This window comes from Columba livia, chromosome 27, assembly GCF_036013475.1.
Source record: "Columba livia isolate bColLiv1 breed racing homer chromosome 27, bColLiv1.pat.W.v2, whole genome shotgun sequence".
In the NCBI taxonomy this organism is placed as follows: Eukaryota; Metazoa; Chordata; class Aves; order Columbiformes; family Columbidae; genus Columba; species Columba livia.
This window is the reverse complement of record NC_088628.1, coordinates 2,426,278-2,449,075: the sequence shown is the minus strand read 5'-3', so window position 1 is coordinate 2,449,075 and position 22,798 is coordinate 2,426,278. Positions and strand designations below refer to the sequence as shown.

The following is a 22,798-nucleotide window of genomic DNA, read 5'->3' as shown; positions in this document are numbered from 1 at the left end:
GAGCACAAGGTACCTTTTCTCCTGCCCTTCCCTTGTCGGTGGCCGAGGGGCAGCCCAAGTCTCTCTCCAGCACCTCAGGGGGACCTGCTGCCATGTCACTTGAAGGGGCTGTCACTAAACCGAGAGGGATCAAACAAACGCCGGGCGGTCAGCGGCGGCAGAGCCCCGTGGCACATGCCGTGTCACCGCATCCTCGCTGCGGCCCCCGGTCCTTGGCTGAGCTCAGCTCCCTGTCGCTGGGTGCTTGGCTGTTCTCACAGCACCATCCCTTGGGCTTCGCCTCCAGCCCCTGGAGCATTTCCAGGCTTTGCCCCGAGGCTGCAGAGCTCCGCGACAGCCACGCTCCCCCGTGCTGAGCACCCCCGGGCGGCCGGCTGCATGTCTGGGTCTGTGCCCCTCCGGATGGAGACGCAGGTCCATGTCTCAGCAGGGGGTGGATGCATTTTGGGACTCTACAGCCCGCACGGGATCCTCATCCCCAGCCAGGTCGTGTCACCCACAGAACAGGCTTCCCCAGGGCTGGTTCCTATCGGACCAGCTCCAGCGCCCACGTGCCAAACACACAACCGCTGCCCAGGCCACACAGGGCAGGGACAGCCACCGACAGCCCCAAAACCCAGCTCCAGCCCTTGGCTCACACCGGCTCCTGCACAGGAGCCCTCCCGTCCGACTGCTCAGCCCATCCACCCGGCTCCCCCGGACACATGCCAGATCCTCTCTCAAACGCACAAATTGCAGAAACCCAACGAATAATCGGCTTTGCTCTGCTGTCGCTGCGACTTTTCCTGCACGAGCTCCTGAGGTTGCTTCTACCGTTGACTCACATCAGAGAAACTTCCAAAAATAGTCCCCTCGCCTGCCCTGCTCTCCCTGTGCACGCTCGCGTGGCAGCGCCACAATGGGCCCCGCGGCCCCCGCTCCAGCGCTGGTCGGTAGTGGGGTGAGCGCTGCCCCCCAGGCTGTGCTCACGGGCTGCCCCACGTCCAGCTGAAAGGGTTAAAAGCCACAGAAAACTGTACCTGGGGCTCGATCACCTCCGTCTCGCCTCCAGCCCCCCGGCTGGCTGCAGCGCTCTGGGATAATATACAGCAACAGCTGCCGAACTGTGCCGGAGCAAAATAGCACCCAATCACCGGGAGCGCGAGCACCCGCGCCGCAGCCCCAGAAAAGGCATCGAAAGCAGGGGCTGGAGCGAGGAACGTGGGGTGCAGGGGGTGCAGCTCCCAAGGGCACCTGGGATGCAGCTTGTGCCTTCACGAGCAGCCCCCAGAGAGGGGGCTCCCCAAATCCGAGCCAGTAGAGAGGTAGAAATCATGGAATAGTTTGGGTTGAAGGGACATCAAAGCTCATCCAGTCCAACCCTTGCTATGTGGTCACCCAGTGCAGGCTGCTCAGAAGGTGTAACATGAAGAAGTTAAGCAAGTGGTACAGGACAGAGAGGAGGAGCAATCCCCTGGAACCAGCCGTGCTTACACAATCTTGGTGACAACCACTTCTGCCTGTGTTTAGAGCAGCTGCTTCGCCCTCCGACGCCTCCAACCTCCCTGCGGTACCTGCTCCTGCAGCCAGGTCTCCAGCAGCCCAGCGCAGCCACAGGCACTACCTGGGGAGGCAGGCAGGGATGTGGGGATGTGGTCCTCGCTGCAGGACGAGGAGATGAAGCATCACTCTTCTGGGGAGCCGAAAAGGACCACCGGGCTCTGGCAGTGCCTGTGCAAGGGCACCCAGAGTCCCCAGCTCAGCACGGGCTGGGGGAGAAGCTCCTGTCCCCAGGGCATGTGGTGCAGCACATCTTGGAATCATGGAATTGTTTTGCTTGGAAAAGACCTTGGAAAAGATCATCAAGCCCAACCGTTAACACTGCCAAGTCCACCTCTGAACCATGCCCCTAAGAACCTCGCCTACGCATCTTGGAGGAGTCCTGCTTTGGGGACACCTCTCCTAAGGAGAGACACTTCTGAAAGGCTTCAGGTACAAAAATACTGACGCCGTGATGTTTCACATCTGCAGCACTGGCGTTTTTCTTTAGCAGAGGTATAAAAGGGCTTTGCAAGATTTACAGGAGTATTAAAGTGAGCACTGGCATCTCAGAGGGGACTCTTTGTCCAGGGGTCTGGCCACCCGGTGGCACCAGGTCATGGTCCTGCTTTAGCGCCACGAAGCGAATGAACTCGGGAGCAGCCATCTGCTTTCCAGGGCAGGGATTTCCCCTCTTTGGCAGAGACAGGACTGAGCACGCTGCGAGCTCTGCTGCGGTATAAATAATGCGCTGCAGAAGCTGCAGCAGACGCAGGAAGGGCAGGAGCTGGAAGCGAAGCCCCTGCGCCGTGCCAGGGCTGCGGTGTGCACACCAAGGGTCGCTTCCCCAGCTGTACTCCCGCTCCAGTAAGGTCAGGGCTGTTAACGGCAAAGCATGTTTGCTTTATAGCAACATAATGAAAGCAGAAAATCATAAACAGGCCAAATAAAAAATCCCTGCTGCTCCCAGTTAATAATGTTTTCCGCGGCGCTTGCAGGTTCGGACGCTTGTCCTGCCCCTCGGCAGTAAGGAAAGAACCCAGGGGTTGAATTGGCAATGTCTGCACACACAGAACCCAGGCAAAACGTCCTTCTGCTTCGTTCCTGCTTGGGACCATGGGACAGAGAGCTCTTCCCATCCTCTCCTGGGCTTTTCAACACCCAGTTCTGCAGTGGGGAGGGACTAGCAGGGTTTTTGCCTCCACATGTTTAGATCTGAGCAGTTCCCCACCGAGCTGCAAAGCCTCCATGGCCATCGCACAATTTATCCCACGCAGATGGAGGAAAGAGATTCCCAGAGGCAAATTCTTTCCTAATCCCTTGAAACCCCCCAAAAATCCCAGCTTCTCCCTGCCCTGAGACTGATAAAAGCGTCTCTGGGACGGAGGGAAACACGATCCGGCTGTGAGACCAGGCAGAGGGAAAAGAGCTGCGGAGGGCAGTGGAGCAGCGTGATGGACAGGGGTCCGGCTGCACAGGGCTGGGCTCCGTGTCCAGGCTAAATATTGACTCGCTGGCTTTGGCCCGATAACTTAAATCTATCCTCTTTGACTTCCCAGGCTGTCGGCTCGGCTGGGTCACAGTGCCCTGGCCAGCCCCGGGTTTCTGCTGCGGTTTGTGGTCCAGCCGGCCCGAGCTGTGCTGCAGCATCCCCTGGCTGCTATGGTAACGCTCATTTATCCTCCCACCAGGACATAATCTTCTTTCTCCCTGTCTTTTAATAAGTCGCAGTTAAAAGGCAATCATAAAGACATAAAATTAGCCACTGATTATTTTCAGCACAGGTTAATTATGGGGATGAATTTTGCTTTTCTCTATGTAATTCCCCCTCTCCCTGGAGCCCCTGCGGCTCCGGCAGCCCCAGCCTGGCTCTGGCTCCTCCTGCCTAGGGTACGAGGGACTGCAGATGCTCAAGCTGGCTTTGCGGGTGGGTTTCCTGCTGCCCCAAACCCATCTGAGCCAGCTCAGGCTCCCCGGGCTGGCTGTGGGGCTTTCCCCCATGGGCTGCACCCCAAATTTCAGCCCTGGCTCCACCAGATCCACCCAACCAGGTTCCCAAGGCCTGGGAAGCAAAAACCTTCTCCCAGTCCTCAAAGCATTTATCCTCCAGCTCCTTACGTCAGCAGGGTTGGGCTTTTGACCTGCTTTTAAAGACAGGAATTTAGATGTTGACTGCTAAGGCCAGGTCCCCTGCGCGAGGGGCAGCTCTGCAGGTCTGTCCCTGCTCCCTGTCACTGCCACGCTGGCATCGTCCCATTGCTGAGCTGCAACGGGCTGCCAGGAGCTGCGGCACCAAACAAATACCTGCCGGAGATGCACGTGGCACTTGGGCTGGGCTTTGCATGGGCTTGTTGTAGGTGCTTCGTGTCTCGGAGCCCTCACCCTTCTCTTAGATGTGGTTGGAGGTTGGCACTGGGCTGGAGTGCGATGGGAGGGGAGCGGGGCTGGCAGCTGGAAGAGAGGATCACAGAAACACCATTTCTCAGGGAAATCAGGTGAAAGAGCATCCTGATTCCTCGCACCATCAAAAACCTAAAGGCACCAGTGTCCCCATAGCAACCTGGCCACATCCCAGTGCTGACAACGATATTCTGCTGACTTAAAATTCCTCTTTCAGCCAGATCCAGCAATACATCAGCTCTTCCCATCCTGAGGGGTTGTGCAATGTCTGTGTGCTGATCCACAGCTGCTGCCTCCTTCCCCTGAGGTAGCAACACATCAGCGTCAGCCGGGGAGATTATTTCTCCGCGTGACTGCAAGAACCACAGACCTTTACGAGCGCTGGCATTGTGAAGAAGCGCTCGTGAAATTACAGGAAACGAAGAGACGTGTTCTCTCTGCCAGCTGTGCTTCTCCTGTCAACTCACCGTCTGTCATCACGGGAGATTTTTAGATATGTTGAGCTGAGCAATCTCCTTGCGGAGGTGCAGATAATGGAAAGCCTGGAGCATTTTGGCAGCTGGATGCTCCTGTGGCTTCACAGCACCAGGGACTGCGGTGGGGCTGGGCAGCACTGCCGGTGTCGGAGCGAGGGCGGGAGATGGAGCATCCTCTGCACCACGCGGTACCCACAGCTGGCACCTGGACGGGCTCTACTGCCCCCGTTTCTTCCTCATGTCCAGCCTGAATCTCTGCCCTTCAGTTTAAAACCATCACCCCTTGTCCTGTCACAACAGGCCCTGCTCAAAAGTCTGTCCCATCTTTCTTGTCAGCCCCTTTTTAAGCACAGAGAGGCCACAATAAGGTCTCCTTGGAGCTTCTCTTCTCCCCACAACCTCCCTAAAAGAACTGATCCCTCAGCACTATATAATCTATAGGTATTCAGAGCAGTTCTACATTAAAGCCAATCTGATCACGCTCTAATCCACGTGTGGCCTAAATACTCCAATTCACAAATCTCAGAGGTTTTTGTTCCCTTTGCTTGGCGAAGGAGCAGCATTCAGGTCAGCAGGAACAGAAGACACCGGATCCCATTAAATGCTACTTTTAGTCTCTGCTGCTTTCAGTAATTGTTCCGTGATCTGTTTTCTTGCAGCCCAGCGCCGCTTAGGTCTAATCATTATTCTCCTTGAAGATATACAGCTGTTGGTACCTCTGAGCAGAACACAAGAACACCGCCGGGTTTGACACACGACATTTCGGACAAACCGTCCTTGAAAGTGCCGTTTGGGAACGTGGAAAGCTGCCGCAATGTCTGTCCATCCAAGGGCCACTGCTGAGGGCTGGTAGAGCCACGTCAGGGGAAACTGAGGCACAAGGAGATTAAGGAGAAAGATAGATAAGAACAGGTCTGCTCTGGTGCTGATTGCTCCTGTAAGGCACCTGCAGGATCCTCATGGATGCGTTTTGTCATCGCCCTGATGCTTGGGAACTTTGATGATGACTTTCCTCCTCCAAAAATTAAGCTGGTCTCCAAAACTACTCTGTTAATTATAAGCAGCGCAGAAAAGGCTGGGACCTGGGGACAAGGTTTTTGAGTGACATTCCCTCCTTTCTCTCTCCCTACTTACATAAAGTAATGCCAAGTTAAATACATTATGTAATAGTAACAAGCAAGAACCAAACTGCTTAGGCCTCAAAATAGCAGCAAACTCCCTTTCCTAAAGCCACGCTTTTAATTATTCAGTTTTCTCTCCCTTTCGCCCACCATCCTTAACGTCATCCTGCACACCAGGTTTTGTTCAGTCCATGCAATTCGACTGCAATGAGGCAAATAAGTAATTGTTTGCATCCCCCCTGCTGGCGGGTCTATAGGAACTGTAGGGCTCTTGGCTCCCGTCCTCCCGGGCTCAATTAGAAGATATCAAAGAATCACAGAATGTCCTGAGCCAGAAGGGACCCACAAGGATCACAAAAGCATTCCAGGAGCGTCGCTTCGCTTTCGGCACCCATAGCTCGCACAGGGCCCGTCCGTGCGGCACTGAGAGCAGAGATGCTGCTGTATTTTGTGCAGCAGTTTTGGCACAGATTGAATTAGTTCCCATGATCGTCTACGACACCGGTCTGGTATTTCTTGGCAAAAAGGCACAAAGTAATGCAATGCGCCCTGGGACGGGGCAGGTAGGTGCAGAGACACGCAAGGGGTGGCAGCGTGCCGGTGTTTGCTTGCGCACGCGGCCAGCGAGGACTTGAGGCAGGAGCCCGTGGTAGTAACAGCTATTTAAAGTGATGATGGAATTATTAAAAAATGGCAACACGGGTGCAGGAGTGGGTGGAAAAGCAGGAGTTGAGCTGCTCCGCAGCCTTCTCCCAGCCGCTAGGTGCTCTGTCCCCAGCTCTGCTCTCTGATCTCTGCTCCAGGGACCCCTCAAGTGACTGCTGAAGATTTTGTGGCTTTGGTTGTACATCCCAACTGAAGGACCAGGGACCCGGATCCCAGTTCAGGCTCCATCCTGGGATGAAAACCCAGGGATGGCAGCTGGAAAGGGCTTTTGGCAGGAATCCTTGTCCTCTCCGAGCTCTGGGGCAGGGACTGGACTCCGAAGCGCGGCTGCCCTCGGGTGGTGTCTCAGGGCACGAGGGAAGCCCACGGAAAGGGACGCACGCTTGCAACACAGCTCCAAGACAAATGCTTAAACACGACTACCCATCGTTTCATCAGCTCCCCTCCCTCCTCCCTGCCCAGCCTGCCTCACGCTGGGAGGAATGAAAGCAAAGCCAGCTGAGTCCTTGTGCCGGTTTGATTCCTTATTTTTTTTTTCTTCCCAGTGAAATGCAAACAACAGCCTGAAAGCATTTCCTCCTCAAGCCCCAAATTAGGCCCCAAATCAGCCATTCAAAACCACGAGGGTTTTCTTTCTGTAGGAAACGCCACAGGAGTCTCAGGCACCAGCAGCCCGCAGGTCTCCAAACACCACCCAGCGCTCTGAGCTGGGTCTCATCAGCACAGCACGGTCTGCAAGCGGAAAAGGCCCTGGAGGTGTTCGTGACAGTGGCTGAACGTGAGCCAGTGTGTGCCCATGTGGCCAAGAGACTACCAGCATCCTGGCTGGTACCAGCACTGTGTGGCCAGCAGGCCCAGGGCAGCGACCGTCCCTGTGCTGGGACCTGGGGAGGCCAAACCTCGAATCCTGGGGGCAGTTCTGGGCCCCGCATGCCAAGAAAGGCCTTGAGGTGCTGGAGCGAGTTGAGAGAAGGGAACAGAGCCGGTGAGGGGCTGGAGCACAAGTGTGATGGGAGCGGCTGAGGGACCTGGGGGGGTTCAGCTGGAGAACAGGAGGCTTAGATCGAATATTAGAAACAATTTCTTCCCCAAATGGCTGTGGGGCATTGGAACAGGCTGCCCAGGGCAGTGCTGGAGTCACCATCCCTGGAGGGTTGGACAGACGGACATGAGGTTCTCAGGACATGGGGCAGTGCCAGGGTGGGGGAATGGTTGGACTTGATGATTTTGAGGGTCTTTTCCAACCAAAATGATTCTGTGATTCTAAGAGGCAACTTCCCCCTTTCATGCCCACAGAAGGTAGGGGACCAACCACCCCCACATTGCTCTCTGGTCACCAATGGGTTCTTCTTTCCTACAGTGACCAGGACCAGAGACAGAAGCCGTGGTGGCTCGGCAGATGATGAGCAAGAAAACGAGGAAGAAGCCTGGAAAACCCAATCAGCCCGCGCCAGAATGCCGTTTGGAGTGTTTTGCTCCTGTACTCGGAGGTGAATGGTCTCATCGGAGAAGCATCCAAGGCAGTAAACCATTTTTCTGCAGGTGAATGAACAACAGAGCCAGGCCGAGAACCGTGGGACAGGCTGAGACAGGTCTCGGCACAAGGCAGAGCTGGGGTTTGGGCGCGGGGAGGCGCGGAGCTCTGGGCTGCCTCGTGGGAACCTCTGCTAAAGCCAGCCTGGGGAGGAGCCGTCGTGAGTAATTGCTCCACGGCAAGTCCAAGAAGTGAATAATTTTCCAAGAATAAAGGTTAAAAGCCCTGAGACTCCAATGAAAACCACTCTATAAATAGGACTAAGTAGGCAGCGAGAATAACGGGCAAAATTTAACGTGGAAAAGGGGTGGAAATGGTGTGACACCCACGTTGGGATTGGACATGCAGTTGCCTCTGCCAAGCAGATGTTTTACATACATTAACGTTGCAAAGTGGTTTTTGTTTTGTTTGGGTTTTTTTAATTAAAAACCCATCTTTTGGACACCTCTCTGTTGCAGCACAGGCCGATGGGAGCGGGGTGCTGTCTGAAACCATCCTACCCCAGTGGGACAAGACTTGACTTGTCCCTGGACCAGAGCGTCCTGCCGGTGCAAGCGACAAGGCACCAGGACAGCAGCTGAAACCCAGTGCTGCTCAGCCCACCACTGCTGTGCTTCCCTACTGATTTCTGGGTTTTGCCCCAAATCCCCGCATCCATCCCGGGGCCATTTGTCACTCCTTCCATTTTATCTGTTGCTGGTCAGTGCCTTCTGTAGTTATTAGAAAGAGGGGTGGATTGCCAGATAGTGTGGTCACGTATGCTTTGGTTCTTTAAAAAGCAATAACCCATGTGCAATAAGAGGCTGTAAATGAGCTAATGCTGCTCAGAGATCTCCCAGTCACTGGGGATGGGACTGTGTAAATGTCAGCTCTGGGTTTACTGCAGTAAAAAGGCATTTTAGGGAATCACTGTGAGTGAGGATGCTAGAAAAGCCCATTCCGTGTTTGCAGAAATCTCCTGTGCACCCACGTCTCGATCGCTGCCAGCAGCTCTGGTCACCTTCGAAAAGACACAGCTAAGCAAGAAAAAGGGCTTGGATGGCTGTGGGAGCAGACGGTGCATATGGCAGAGCTTCTACACGGGCAAAGACTGAAGAGAGGAAAATATCAGCTTGTAAGAGAAACAAACCCCCAAGGGAGCTCCAGAGAGGGAGCTGTGACTCTCTGATTCACAAAGCACAAAAACTGGGGTACCAGACGCAATTAGCAAGCGACAGGTTGGAAACCAGCAAAGGTTCTGCACAGACACGTGAGGGAGTTGCGGCTCCCGTTGCCGTGGGATGCGGTTGGGCCCAAGCGAAGACCTACTTTGGAAAAGGGTTTAAAAACCCACCTGGAAGACGAGTCTGTGCTGTTAGACTCGAGAGCCCAAGTTTAGACTCAACAGCCCCAATCCAGCGGGTCGGCCGGTCGCAGCACCGCTGGCCGATCTGCGGTTGCCGGGTAGATGCAAATCCAGCAAAGTCAGATGATTTCCAGGAGCTTTGTGATTGTGTCCAAGGTTAGAAGTGGGGCCCAGATCTGCACATCAAAACAGATTTCCCATAAATTACTACGTTAAGGCTCTTCATAAAAGTTTAACAGCACAAAGTATGATTCATGAGGAACCTGTAAAGTTTAATTAAAGGGGAGAAACCGATCGTGCTGTGAAAAGCTTCCAGATCCCATGCCAAGCTCATCATTGACTTAATTTACGGGACATACACAGGCCAAAAATGGCATAAGCAGTAAAGTCGTGTAACTTTTGCCAATTCGGGATACAACAGCTGTGCAAAGGGGAGTGATTTACAAACTAAGTGAGATGAAGGCAAAGGTGTAGCAAGAAAACAGTGAACAGATTCTTGGGCAGCATAGGACGGGAGGATCCAACCTGTGTCTTGCTACAGCTGCTCTTCTTGCTCCTGCCCTGGTTTCTGCCTCCTGGCATGAAGGTCAGCGGTTTTATACAGCCATGAAATTCCCCATTGGCTTAAATTACATGTGTCCTTCAGGCTTCTAACCCTAGAAGTCAGAGCGACAAGGCTGCCATGTCAGTGACGTGGACAGAACTTCTGGTCCAACTCCAGCGAAACCGATAGAATTACTGTGGATTTATACCTGTCCCACCCCCTGCACCCCGAGCGCTGCCGGGGAACGTTTCTCCCGTTTCCCCGGGGCTCTGACTTTCCTCCCCGTGCGTGCCTTGCGGTGTAACCATGCCCACGGCGGGATGCAACGCGTGCCCAAAAAAGGGATTCTCGGTATTATTCATACGGAAAAAATGCTGTGGGATTGCTTCCCTTCGTGTAACTAACTGGTCCCATGACCTCAGTTTCATGATTCTTGATTTCGGAGTGAAATAATTTCCAATAGCAAGCAGGGAGAGGCTGCTGGGTTTGTGGGGAAGGCAGCAGGGAGGCTGAAGTGGGCGATTGCTTGCAAAAGAGCCTGGCTTGGGAGCCCCGCCTAAGATGAGCCTGGCTCCAGCCCGGCCTCCCCACACCACCTTTCCGGTGCCTTTTTAGCAACCGTGAGCAAACCCATGAACTGGGACCCTGAGCAATACCTAAAAGCCACAGAAACCTGTTGCTGGAGACGCCTTGGATGGGGTGTTGACCAGTCCCTAAATAGAGCAGCTCTCCACTTACACGGCAAAGAGGCGAAGAACTTAAAACCAAGAAGGGAGAGGAGTTCACTGCAGAGCTACTCGAGTTCAGCTGCAGTTTCACAAACGCTTTAAATATCGCTCCCTGCTGTCCTGGCCTGGGCAGGGTAGAGAAAGACAAAAGCTCAAGGTCTTGGAGAAAAAAAGGTGAAGAAATAGAGGGGGAATGACAGGAGCAGCTCCCTGGTTGTACAAGGAGATGCCTCCAGTTCCCTTCCCTCCCTCGGTCACTGTAGGATCTGGATTTTGCACCAAACCTGAATCTGGGTACTAGAGAATGCAAGGAACTGCACCGGTGATCCGGTGGCTCAGGTCACATCCCCGAGTGTCCCCCGGAGCAGCCCCAGTGTCACCGCTGAGAACCTGGGGGGAGAACCAGCTTCCCCCTCCAGCCCCGGGGAACAAGGTTCTCACCAGGTTTCAGAGACACCAGGTGCACAAGAGGGAATTCGAAGCAGATGAAAACAAATCAAAAAGGCAAAAACATATGCAAAAAAGCCCAGCCCAAGACTCTTGGGTGCGAAAAGCACTGCGGGCGCCAGGAACACCTATGAGAGGGGAATGTTTGAAGATAAGCACCAGCTCACAACACAGGCAAGAGAAGATCGGCCTGCCAGGGCAGCTGTGCTCCCCACGCCACAGAAATGTAAATGTGGGTTGCAGAAGATCCCAGATGAGCTTACCAGAGCACTTTGCATTTTTGTCGCAAAGTTTAATCCTAAATCCACCATCCCCAACTACACAACGGTATCTTCCACAGCTTGGTTCAGTTCAGATTTCAGCATCCGAACAGCAGCTTTGTCTGTTCCTCATCTCAAGAGACGATGCACCGCTTGACACATCCCACAACCCGAAATCATCCAGGACACCCAGCCTATAATTTCCATTTATTTAGCTGAATCCCTTTCACAATCCACCATCCTCACCGCTGCCTTCCTCCTCCGGGCGCTGTGACCGGCTATGGCAGCGACTGCAACACCTGCTCCATTTTCCCTGTTTTTTGGGGACAAATCCAGGCCCAGCACAGAGGCAGCTCTTGGGAAGGTCTCTGCCCTGAGCATCCTCACGGTGCAGATAACCCAGCACCGGGGTGACAGAACACGGGGAATACAAACGGTCAGCCCCGATCACTAATAAAAGCCTCGCAGCCACGTATCACTGGGGTTTTCCTTTTCTGATACCTGAGGACATTGTTGTCAGGACCACAAAGAAAACACAGTGAGAGCGAGAGCAGGAGATAGAGAGGAAAGCTGAGCAGTGCTGGGGGAGGAGAAGAATAAAATGGAGAAGGAAAAGAACCAGGGATGTGGGTAAGTAAATGAGTTAGAAATTTGGGTAAAATGGTAGGGAGAGAAATGGAGCATCACGGCAAAGCAAACTCACAGGGAAGAGGTGGGAGGAGAACGGCCGGTCAGCCCCGCAGGATGGACCTGCGGAGGGGATGGATGGACAGACCTGCAGAGCTCCTGGGTGGGTCCGTGGGATGGTGACCGGCATTGGGGGCATCAGAGTGGTGCCCAGGGCCACCGTGTCACGCCAGGCTGTGTCACCCTGCAAGTGCAGTGTCCCCTGGGTGCTGGGGATGGCAGCGATGGGCCGTGGGACCAGCACCCTCCACCACCACCTCCCATCTGCTTCTGCTTGTGCCAGATGGGGAGGGGAGGGAGGGGGATGTGGCCGCATCACTGGGATGTCGGGGATTCATTTCTTCCTATTCTTTTCCCAGTGACATTTAAATGGCTGGCCCCAAAATGCTTCCTGATTGCTGCGTGTTTTTCCCAATGACACAAAGGCGAGACTCTTGCAGAATAAATCATCTAGAGGCAGGAGAGAAGGGAAAAAAAGCAGCAGCTCTGACCCCACAGGCACATACACCTCCCTTCCCCTCACCCTCCCCTACAAGCACATCTTGGAGCTGCTCAAGCAAAGGGGGGAGCAAGCAGGAGTAATTTTCCATGGATGCAGGGAACAATTGAGCCCCGCATGGTTTTCATCGTTAAAATGCTTCCCTCCAGCAGTTTGTGCTCATCCACACCAGACAAAGACGATATGCATGCAGAGACCAGTCTGGTCTTGCTGCTCCGGCGCTGGTTTGGAGGTGCGGGGTGCCGGGAGGAGCGGGGCAGAGACGCTCACACCACGCGCTGGGAGCCGCTCCAGCTCCTCTCCCGCGCGGGCAGGGAACGCTGAGCCCGGCTCTGAGTCAGGCTTACTCAGCCCCAGCCCTGCCCGGCCGCATGGGCTGCTGTGGGGACGGGAATGGACAGGGCAGCTTTGGCACAAAGAAAATGAGGGGGTTGGTTTTGGGGGGACCACCGCTCAGTGCTGCTGGGCGGCACCACTGGTTCTGCTGGGGGAGGAAGGAGGCCACAGGGAATCATTTTGATTGGAAAAGACCCTCGAGATGAGAGTCCAACCATTAACCCAACCCGTGTCCCTAAGAAACTCATCTCTGCTTCATGGCAGCACTTGCTTCAGCCTTGGGTGCTGGTGGTGTGTCTGTGCTGAGAGGCTTCAGAGCTTTGGAGGGGAGCACGGGGATGTGGGCATCCCCGGCACCATGTCCCCAATGTCCCAGCCCAAAGTGGGTGAACACAGCTGGGGCTGAGCCGTGAGATCGGGCAGCGGAGCTCAAGCCCGGGAGCACAGCAGGGTGACCCCTGAGTCAAGCAAAGCCCTGCCCCGGTCCTTTTTCCTCAACTTCCTTCCCATTCCCACTCCTTTCGGCTGGAGGAACACACTTCAGTCACTGGCAAGGAGTTCTCTGGCTCTGAGCATCACCAACAGCCCCCTCACGATGGAGTTTGGGCTCTCAGATGTCCCCTGCCCTGCTGCCAAACATACACACAGCCATGAAAAGCACAACTGGCTTTTAAAGCATGCATCTGCCCAAAAGAAATGCTCCAGGCCTTTGTAATAGAAGACTTTTAAAAGTCCATCTCCAGGATCTGCAGGACAGCAGGGTGCAAGCTTGGGGCTGGCAGCTTTGCTGCTCTTGCACATCAAGTCACAGCATCGCTCCTGAGCCCCCTTTGGCACCTCTGTCCCAAGCGGTGCCCACCGAGCCCCCATCCTCGACACCTGCTGGGAGCACATGGGGAAACGCCACCGGCTTGTGGGAGCCGTGTCGAGAGCACCTCTAGCTCTGAGGGCAAAAGAAGATGAAAAGTGACCCATTTTCACACACACACAAATATTTTCTCAGTTCCTTATCAAAGATCAGCACGCGGGAACTAAACAGACTCAGGCCCGGACTGGTGGGAGATCTCTAAGCAACATTCTTGTGGTGCAGAGGGAGGTTTTGCCAAACTCCTTCCACCTAGATACCACCGAGCCAGCGGTTCAGACCAACACCGGTTGTTATCCCTTTTCCAGACCACCGAAGAAGACGGCTTTCAACACAACATCAAAGCAGAGACCCAAAATGAATCACAGAATCCAGCGCTGAGGCTCCAACAGCCCTTTTGTGAAGCACAACAGCATAAGCTGTAACGACCTCGCTGAATTATGACCCCCAGGTATTTGTGCCCAGGTTTTTGCTCCTCGTTCTGCTTGGATGTGTGCGGGGGTTTTTTAGCTCCTTTTCCAACATTCAGCAAGAAATACATTTATAAATAGCTGGGCTTTACCTAAGAGGTGATGGCACTTAGGTGGTCACAGAGAGATGCTTTATATATATAGCTTTGGGATGGCTGAGATACTTCCTTGACAAGAAGCATTAACATGGAGCAAAGAAGCCTTCACAGAAGACAATATCTCAGTTTGCTTAGCCTAAAAAAAAAACCAAAGGCCAGAAGGGGTAGGATTACTCCACATAAAAACACCCGAGAGGGAGCTGAGACATCTATTTAAGCATAAGGACAATGTTGGCATGAAACCAATTGGGGAGAAAAATTGGCTACAAATAAATATAATAAAGGAGCTCCACAGTAGAGCACGCAGCTTGTGGAACAGCCTCATGTGGCTGTCCCTGCACGGGGGGACCCCAGGAGCACGCGGGGACCCCAGGAGCACGCGGGGACAGGCCTGGCTTTGACTGGGTCTGTCACCCTGTGCCAACATCAGGACAAACACCCACACGCAGGTGTCGGGACTGGGGAGCTGAACCTTGCAGCAGCGGAGTCCCCGCGGCCCATGTCCCCACCGAGCTGCGCCCAGAGCTCCCGAAACCCCACGGATGAAAACCAGAGAAGATAGACGAGCTGACTCCCCACGCGCCTTGAGATCAGCCACTTTTCAAAGTCCTATAACGAGCACGGATCTTGGAGAGCTACAACAATAGCTTATTTTCAAGGCAAATTAAGAACAGCTTGTTTTTTCCTAATCTTACAGTTTCCTCCAAACAAATGTGTCGCAGCTGTTATACCTGGAGGTCATGGAAAAAAAGGTCTCATCGGAGCTGCTGCAAGAAGCATTTTGGCCGGAGAAAAAGGGTTTGAATGTGTCCTCTATGAATACAATGAGGAGGGACTGAAGAGAAACTTTTTGCCCATGGTAACAGAAAGATGAATAACAGCCGTAAATTTAAGGGGGAAAAGCCCAAATACTTGGTAGTAGCAAAGGCAGGAAAGTGCTGGAAGAGATTGTCTAGAGAAACATTGGCCTCTCTGCCACTGAAGGGTTTTATGAACAGGTCAGATACGTTGTCAGGAATCATTCCTGAAAAGTTGACCCTTTTTTGGGGCAGAAGCATGCGTTATACAGCCTTCTGCAGCAGCAATTAATACGCCCTGTGATATTACAATAATAATAATACAAAGTTCAGCGCCGGGCAGATGACACGGTCCTCTCTGATCACTCCTGCTCGTGGCTGGACGTGGAATTGCGTGAACGCAACGGTTTGTGCCCCTTGGCGACCTGGAGATGCCCGAGCAGGTCTGAACGCCTCCGTCCCCGCCTGCAGCAGCACACTCAGCTGCAGCGATAACGGCTCCATCAAGCCTTATGCATTAAACTTTATTCGCCTTGCTTGGCATGCGAGGCTCAGGAAAGGCTTATCATCAAAATCCAAAGAGTTTTAAAAGTCCCAGGGACACCGAGAGTATCCAGTTACCGCAAGTGTGTTTTCTGAACCCATTTAAAATCTTAAAACTGCAACACATAAACTTAATAATACCAAAGAGCAAGACATCAGGAAACCATTGGAAAAAAAGAGCCCAGTGTAATAGAAAAGAGAATTAAATATGACTATCACTGCCAAAGAATAATCTCCCATAAATATTTTTAAAGCTAACAAAGAGGATTATCGATGAGAGTTGAGACAGGATCAGGACAGATAATGCGGGTCCAAGAGAACATTTTGCTTATTTCCAAGGTTCTTTGAGGTAACTAGACCTTAAAAAGCAACCCAAACCTCCTAACCTCAGAGGATTCAAGGTCCAAGGAGCCTGGAGGGAGCAGACGTGTGAGACCTCTCCAGCTCCCATCTCAGCCAGTTCTTTTTCCCTGCCTCAGTTTCCCCATCCGCAGTGGCACATTAAATTACAGCCTCCAAGGGAGCACGAGGGCTGAGAGGTGGCACTGGAAGCTCAAGCTTGCAAACCATGGATCCTGTTTCATCTGTCTGATCAATACAGCCCCGGGGATGGCGCAGGATCTGCCACCACATGTTCTGATCTCTGCAGGGCTCAGTTTTAGCGTGGATACTCCAGCCCATTAAGCCTGTGCCTCGATTTAGCAGAACTCAGGAGCCGCTGTGCTGTGCACATTGTTCTGGCAGCTGTTAAGTTCTGACCTGCTGACTTGTATTGCTTCCTGTCACATCCTGTTCCTTGAAGGATATAGCTGATTACATTTTCCTCCCTAATGAGCTCAATGAGTGTGGAGATGGGCTGAGGCTGCATGACTGGATCGTACACGATCTTTGGCTCCCACTGCTGCCCGGAGATCAAGGATGTGTCTGTATGCGGAGCCAAACAAACACGGAATCATCACGGGGAACACGGAACCAGGAGCCAAGAAATTCATGTGCTGTAGGACAGAAGCCCGGGGAAGCAGCAGAGCGGCGGGGCAGCGTGCCATCGCATCGCCATTGGAAAGGACATGCCCACCAGACAATCCTGAACGGGAACTCTCTGACACAAGAAAGGACAAACATTTATATGGGGATCAGATGTCCAGAGGAACAGAATAACTTCACTAGCTAAAATAGCCAAAAACCACAATTCAGAACTAATTCCTAACACCTCTGAAGAAGCAGGTTTGCAGATTGCCACCTGAAGTACTTGGTAAAAGTCATCACGAGCAGAAAATCAAACTAACTAGGTCATCAGTCCAATCTGGAACAGTAATCTCAAGGTTTCTTGCCTTCCTTACACCACCTCTTTATCTTCTAGCACCTTGGGAAATCTGTTGGCCTTATTAAGAGTGGAAACGCGCTTCTGCACTCCCCAAAGATTAAGCTACAGTGGAAGCCCTGTGGGCTGATTAGGGAATCTGGTGAGATTCCTGAGCTTACAGAGGGAACAAACAGCTCCCCTGCAGCCCGGTGACTTTGGAAACCCAGGGACCGGCACCGTGACGCTCTCGGGAGCGCTGCGACAAAACACTGCGGCGCTTTGCACCGAGTCGCCCCTTTCCAGCGGGGTAAGCAACGAACCCTCCAGATCTCGGCTGCATCTAGAGTCAATAGCAGGAGGCAAGATAAGTTAATTTTTACCTAGGACGGCTTCATAAATAAAAACTGGAAAATTCTAGTCGTGAAATAGAGCCGCTTCATTTTAAAGCCTCCACTCTTAAGCGTGTTGTCAGCCTGGTGGCTTCTTTGATCGTGGTTTGCTGTCAATCCCTTATAAGCATCACTAGAGCACCGAGAGTATTGGAGAGTATTTTTTTCAATTCGAGAGTATTTTTTTCAATTTGAGAGTATTTTTAATTAAAAATGCAAACAACCCGAGCTGCTCAGCTGGCCTGACGCTGGTTCCAGGCCCACCCTCCAAGGAATTGCTGATTATCTCGGTGCACAGAGCCATGAGTTCAAATACAAATAGCTCACGGGCAAAAAAGCACGAGGCTGCCTGCAGCTCAAATATTAATAAACAGGCTGGCAAAAGCAACTGCGAACAGGGCTGGACCCCCGTCCCCCCCAGGGCACCCCAACTGCTCTCAGCACAGCTCCGGCCAGTGACTTTGCCAAGTGTTGAATCCACAGGGGTTATACCCAAAATATAACAAACGCAGAGCTGGAAAAATACCCCTTTTTGCCAGTTGTGCTGGGCAGAGGCTGCGCTCAGCTCTAGCAAAAGGATGAACTTGTTCCCTGACTCGCAAATCTCTAAAGGACGAGTGCGGGATGTAACTTATTGCAGGCTAAACAACCTTCCCTGCCCTCGAGGCTCCTTCATTTTATTTATGGGAAAATATGCTCGTTAATGCTCTTATCACAGGAATGATCTAATCGGGGGGAAAAGTCTCCTTTGAATATATCCATTTTAATGAGCTGCTGGGCGAAATGTTTAGGCAGGCAAAGCCGACTCTGAACTCGTTTCTGACGGAGCAGATTCTGCACAGGTCTTAACGCTCATCCTGCTGGCATCTGCGTGTTGTGATAACATTTCCAAGCGAAATTAGGAGTTACAAAAGCCGAGCTGCGCTCTGCACTTCCCCGTCCCTAAGGCTGACTGATCCAAGCACAATAGGAACCGAAGGGAAACAATCCCCGGCATCCAGCTCGCCCTCCCGACACAGCGGCTCGGAAAGCGGCCTGGAAAGAAACATGGGATGGCGCTGAACTCTTCTGTAAGAAAAGAAGGGAAGCTGAGCAAAAAATAAACCAAGAAATCCACCACGCAAAGGCTGCGGCAAGCGGAGGAAGCAAATGTTCAGGAAAGAAAGCTGCTGCACCCCAGAACGCTGGTTAGATGTGATGGCACGAGGGCTCGTTCCCTGTGCACCCACTGCTCTTCTGTGCCAGCGAGAAGGAAAGCTGGGGCATCGCACCCTTGGCACCTTCATTACCTTCTCCCATTACCTCGGGGAGGGAGAGGAGGGCACAGAGCTGTGAGCTGCATCGGCCCAGTGAAAACGAAACAGAAAATGGGTTGTGGAAGGGAGAATGCTGCAATCTCCTCCACTTTACCGTTTTGCAGTTACCTCTGAATTCCTTGCGACCATTCGTTCCGCAACACCCTGAGAAAAATCAAAACCAGAAAAGACCAAGCTTGCGGAACATTATTCTTAAATTACAGAACTATAATGATCAACTGCCCAAGCACATTTATTTCCCTGGAAACGCTCAGATGCCATCCTCTGACCCTACCTCGTGTCTTTCGCTGTTGCCAGACCCACTGACCAGATTCCCAGTTCTCACTCCAAACCTTTCCCCTCACCCCCACACTATTTTTATGTGGGAACCGAACCGCAAAGTTTGATCCTGCAAACTTAAAGAAAACAACTCAGTCCTTATCAGGCGAGCAGCACTATGTTGCATTACACCCCTCAATCAGATAACGAGGCTTTAAAGCATTTTAAGCATCTGTTACCTCATCTGCATTCCACATACAGTCCTCTTCATACCAGCTGGTTTTAAGTGAGAACGCAGAGATCCGAAGTTTCTTTGGTGAGAAGTACAGACATTTGCTGGCCTGCCTGCTCTCTTCTAGTGCAATAGCTCACAAAGACCTTGGAAAATAAATCCTTCCCTGTGCTGGGAAATAGTTAGGAATTGCGGCTGAGCTTCGCAGCGGCGTGTGGCATCTCCTTCCACGCAAGTGGGGCTGTGAAAACCTGACCTTCAAATCAAATCAGGCTCGGATGACAATGAGAACGAGGAGAGTTTTCCAGGTAGAAAAAAAAGTGTTCTAATTACACGTCCCACAAAGATCAGAATAGATTCTAACACACCAAATAGCGTTTTTAGTGGGGGTGTATTTAAAATTAGGTAACCGGTAGTTAACTGTTACCTGGAAGGAAAAGAACCACAAGTTCTAGGGAAGGACATGGGTAGACCTAAGAGCCCGGCTTTATCAGACTTATCAACCATAAAGTTTAGAAATAACACCGTCTGGTATTTCAATAAAGACCTCACAAGCTTTTGCTGTACTTTGTCTCCACACAGAGCTGATCAAGGTGAATATTTAAATTATTCTGGGGCTAAAACCAGCTAAATTAGAGGGTGAAGAAGTCAACACACACAATGGTTTCTTGTGGAAACACGTCATGATGGACATCTCTGCCTCAGTTTCTGTCCTGGTTTGGGGCTTGGCTACATCTCCAGATAGCTCTAAATACTGTAGAGTCTTCCTGGAGCAGAATCAGAGAGAAAAGGCAATGGGAACAACCTGATTTTATAGTCTGGTTCAATTTATTTTATTTTTTTACCATTTTAGGGGAGTTACTAAGTGTGTAGTCCTATGCGAGGACTGAACACGCTTTAAAAGAGAGCTCATGTTCGTCCTTCTGCTGTGCTGCTCCCTAGTCAGCAAATCAGAGATGGATTAATTCCCACGATGCTGCTAAATGTCATAAACATCTCTTTCCACATTCAAGAAGGGCTGTGACAGCATCATGCAGCAGAAAATATACGGGGGGTTGTGCTACATGTCAAATGCCAGGGGTTTTTTTCCCATTTGCCTTCACTGGAGCTCTGTTACTGCTCTAGAACATGAATGCAGGAGCTGCTCCACAAACCCTGCAGCACAAACCACACAAAACCACTAATATTTGCAGCCGTGATATTTAGTTACATCCTCGGCTTTTCTAATCCTGAGACAATCTCGATTCCTAATGTGGAGTTCAGTTGCGTTGCTTCTTCTGGACCTTCTCTGTTAGCAGGTCTGGTTATTGAGTAACTCAGGCTGTACAAGGTATTTTCCCAAGTGGTTTTACGCGGCCTAATTGCTGTGACCTGCTTGTGTACGAACAGCTGGGACTCGCGCTCTCCTGCAAGGAGTTCAGCGAGCAGCTCAGGACAGAGCCCATAGAACCCCCACGTCCTTCATGGGAAGGCTGTGGTTGCTGGGAGCCAGCGGAATGGCTTTGATGGCGTATTTGTGGACACCGGCATAGGGATGAACTAGAGCCTCAGGACTTCGATGGACGAGACTCTATTTGCAATTGTCCGTCTTGCCTGTGTGTTGAAAGCTGCTGTGCCACAGCAGACGTGGACAAGTAGGAATGGATGCTCACCCATCAGCTTTTAAGGTTCACTGCCCTGGATAATTAGATAATACCAGGGATTGAGATGGGTTTGGACAAACTAGGAACACAGCTGGGGCAACTGAGACACCAGCACATGGTTCATCCTGTTACGGAAGGGGAATCGTGGAAAACCGGTGGTAAAAAAACAGCTGGAGATGGCAACATCTCCAACTGCCTCAGCCGGTAATCCTGAAATCATGAGTCAGAGGCTTCTCGGGAAGGATTTATGAATCACAGTCGCTGCTAAACTGTCAGGCTATCTCAGCAAAACTGCAGCTGGAGCTAATCCCACACGATATTTAATGCACAAAACCAAAACAGGTTGACCGGGCTTTTTTTGCGGAGTACAGAGGACCACAGTGTGATCCAAGTTGCTCAGCTGTAAAATGGAACAGTGTGACAGGTATCCAAAGGGCAAAGCTGCTCCCAGTGCCACTGTAAATAGGAAAGCAGCTGCAAAGATGATGTCTTGTGACACAGTGTCGTTATAAGGAATTACAGTCGGATTACTACATAAATAATAAACGCCATTACTAGAAACAATGAAACCTACCACAAAACACTAAGGCAGTGAACACATTCACTCCCCCATCACAAATACCTTTCTAAACCAACATACAAAATATGAATTGCTAAAATCTTCTCTGATGTGCTTCGTTTGGTCCAGAAATTCCTGAATTGCAGCTATCACATTGTTTCAAGTTGGTCTCTGGATAATGCACTAAATGGCAGCCAGCTTCCCCTCCATAAATCACAGAATCACTTTGGTTGGAAAAGCCCCTCAAGCTCATCGGGTCCAACCGTTCCCCCACCCCTGTCCCTGCCCCATGTCCTGAGAACCCCATCTCCATCTGTCCAACCCTCCAGGGATGGTGACTCCAGCACTGCCCTGGGCAGCCTGTTCCAATGCCTGACAAGCTCTGTCTCTCCCCAGTGGTGCTACAAGAGGGAGTGTGTACCTTTCGGCACCCGACCGGCCGGCGTGGATGGTGCCTGGGGAGCCTGGTCATCCTGGGGAGAGTGCAGCAGGACGTGCGGCGGAGGTGTATCATCATCTGTTCGGCACTGTGACAGCCCGCGGTGGGTGGATGTGCTCGTGGCCATGTCGCTGTGGCGCTGCCGTGTCCTGGCTGCACCGCATCGCTGTTCGGGTCAGCAGGGAGGGCAGCAGCCAGGTGCTTGTGCAGCTCTGCGCTCAGTTCCTAAGAGGGTTTTGGCTCCTGCACACAAATAATGGAATAATTTTGGTTGGAAAAGCCCCTCAAGATGATCGAGTCCACCCATAACCCAGCCCTGGCACTGCCCCATGTCCTGAGAACCTCGTGTCCGTCTGTCCAACCCTCCAGGGATGGTGACTCCAGCACTGCCCTGGGCAGCCTGTTCCAATGCCCCACAGCCCTTTGGGGAAGAAATTGTTCCCCACATCCAACCTCAACCTCCCCTGGCGCAACTTGAGGCCGTTTCCTCTGCTCCTGGCGCTTGTTCCTGGGGAGCAGAGCCCGACCCCCCTGGCTCCAAGCTCCTTTCAGGCAGTTCAGAGATCAGAAGGTCTCCCCTCAGCTCCTGTTCTCCAGCTGAACCCCCAGGTCCCTCAGCCGCTCCATCACAATTGTGCTCCAGCGCCTCACCAGCTCCGTTCCCTTCTCTCAACTTGCTCCAGCACCTCAAGGTTTTGTTTGGTGTGAGGGGCCCAAAACCGACCCCACAAGTGGCAGCACAACACACAGGCCAAGGGGCACCAGGAAGTATTGCAATGGGAGCATGGCCACAGCCCCCAAGGGGCACCCCAAAACTAGATCACAACATCAGCCTGGTCTTTTAGAGACCAGTACTTGGGGGATTTTTACATTATTTTTTAAATTAATGCATACTTTGAGCACCAGCTCAGAGGGCAGCAACGCCCCCGGGCCCACTGCCCCCTACAGGAGCGTGGCGGGAAGCTGCCACCCCTCTGCTCCCCCCACCAGCAAGCGGGCAGACCCAGGCCTGTAAAGCCCGAAGAGACAGAGACCCCAACCCGCCTTCCCGAGCCCCCCTCCACTCCTCAAGCGCATCCGCCCGGTGCAGCCGTGAGCTCCACACCCGCCCCGCTCCCCCCCGGCTGGCACATGCGCCGGGCCGGGCCCGCCCCGCCCCTCCGCCGCAGTTTACCTCCGCCAGGCGCGGACACGGGACTCGAACCAGCGGCTCAGAGAGGAGTGAAAGCTGCGTCGCCGCGCTGAAGCCTCCCGGCCAGACCCCGCCCACCCGCAGCAAGCATAGCCAATCAGAGGCCGCTATTCTCCCTTCACACCCTTCTGAC

General features: G+C 52.6%; 1 protein-coding gene across 13 annotated transcripts in view; it reads right to left on the bottom strand.

Moving 5' to 3' along the window:
* The window catches only part of LOC110359831 (cilia- and flagella-associated protein 251), a 27,323-nt gene extending 4,525 nt beyond the window's left edge, over nt 1-22,798 (bottom strand). For 2 of the 13 annotated variants that reach the window (XM_021289673.2, XM_065042279.1), the window contains exons 1-3: nt 21,456-21,596; nt 9,049-9,236; nt 3,823-3,969 (exon numbers count right to left, since the gene is read on the bottom strand). In XM_021289673.2, coding sequence (XP_021145348.2) covers nt 3,823-3,862 — 40 coding nt within the window. In that variant the 5' untranslated portion in view covers nt 3,863-3,969; nt 9,049-9,236; nt 21,456-21,596. Of the gene's footprint in view, nt 1-1,019; nt 1,104-1,233; nt 3,759-3,822; nt 3,970-9,048; nt 9,237-9,585; nt 9,717-18,839; nt 19,269-21,455; nt 21,717-22,124; nt 22,487-22,647 lie in introns of those variants that run through there. The other 11 variants (XM_021289669.2, XM_021289670.2, XM_065042280.1 and 8 more) reach the window with 8 other exon arrangements.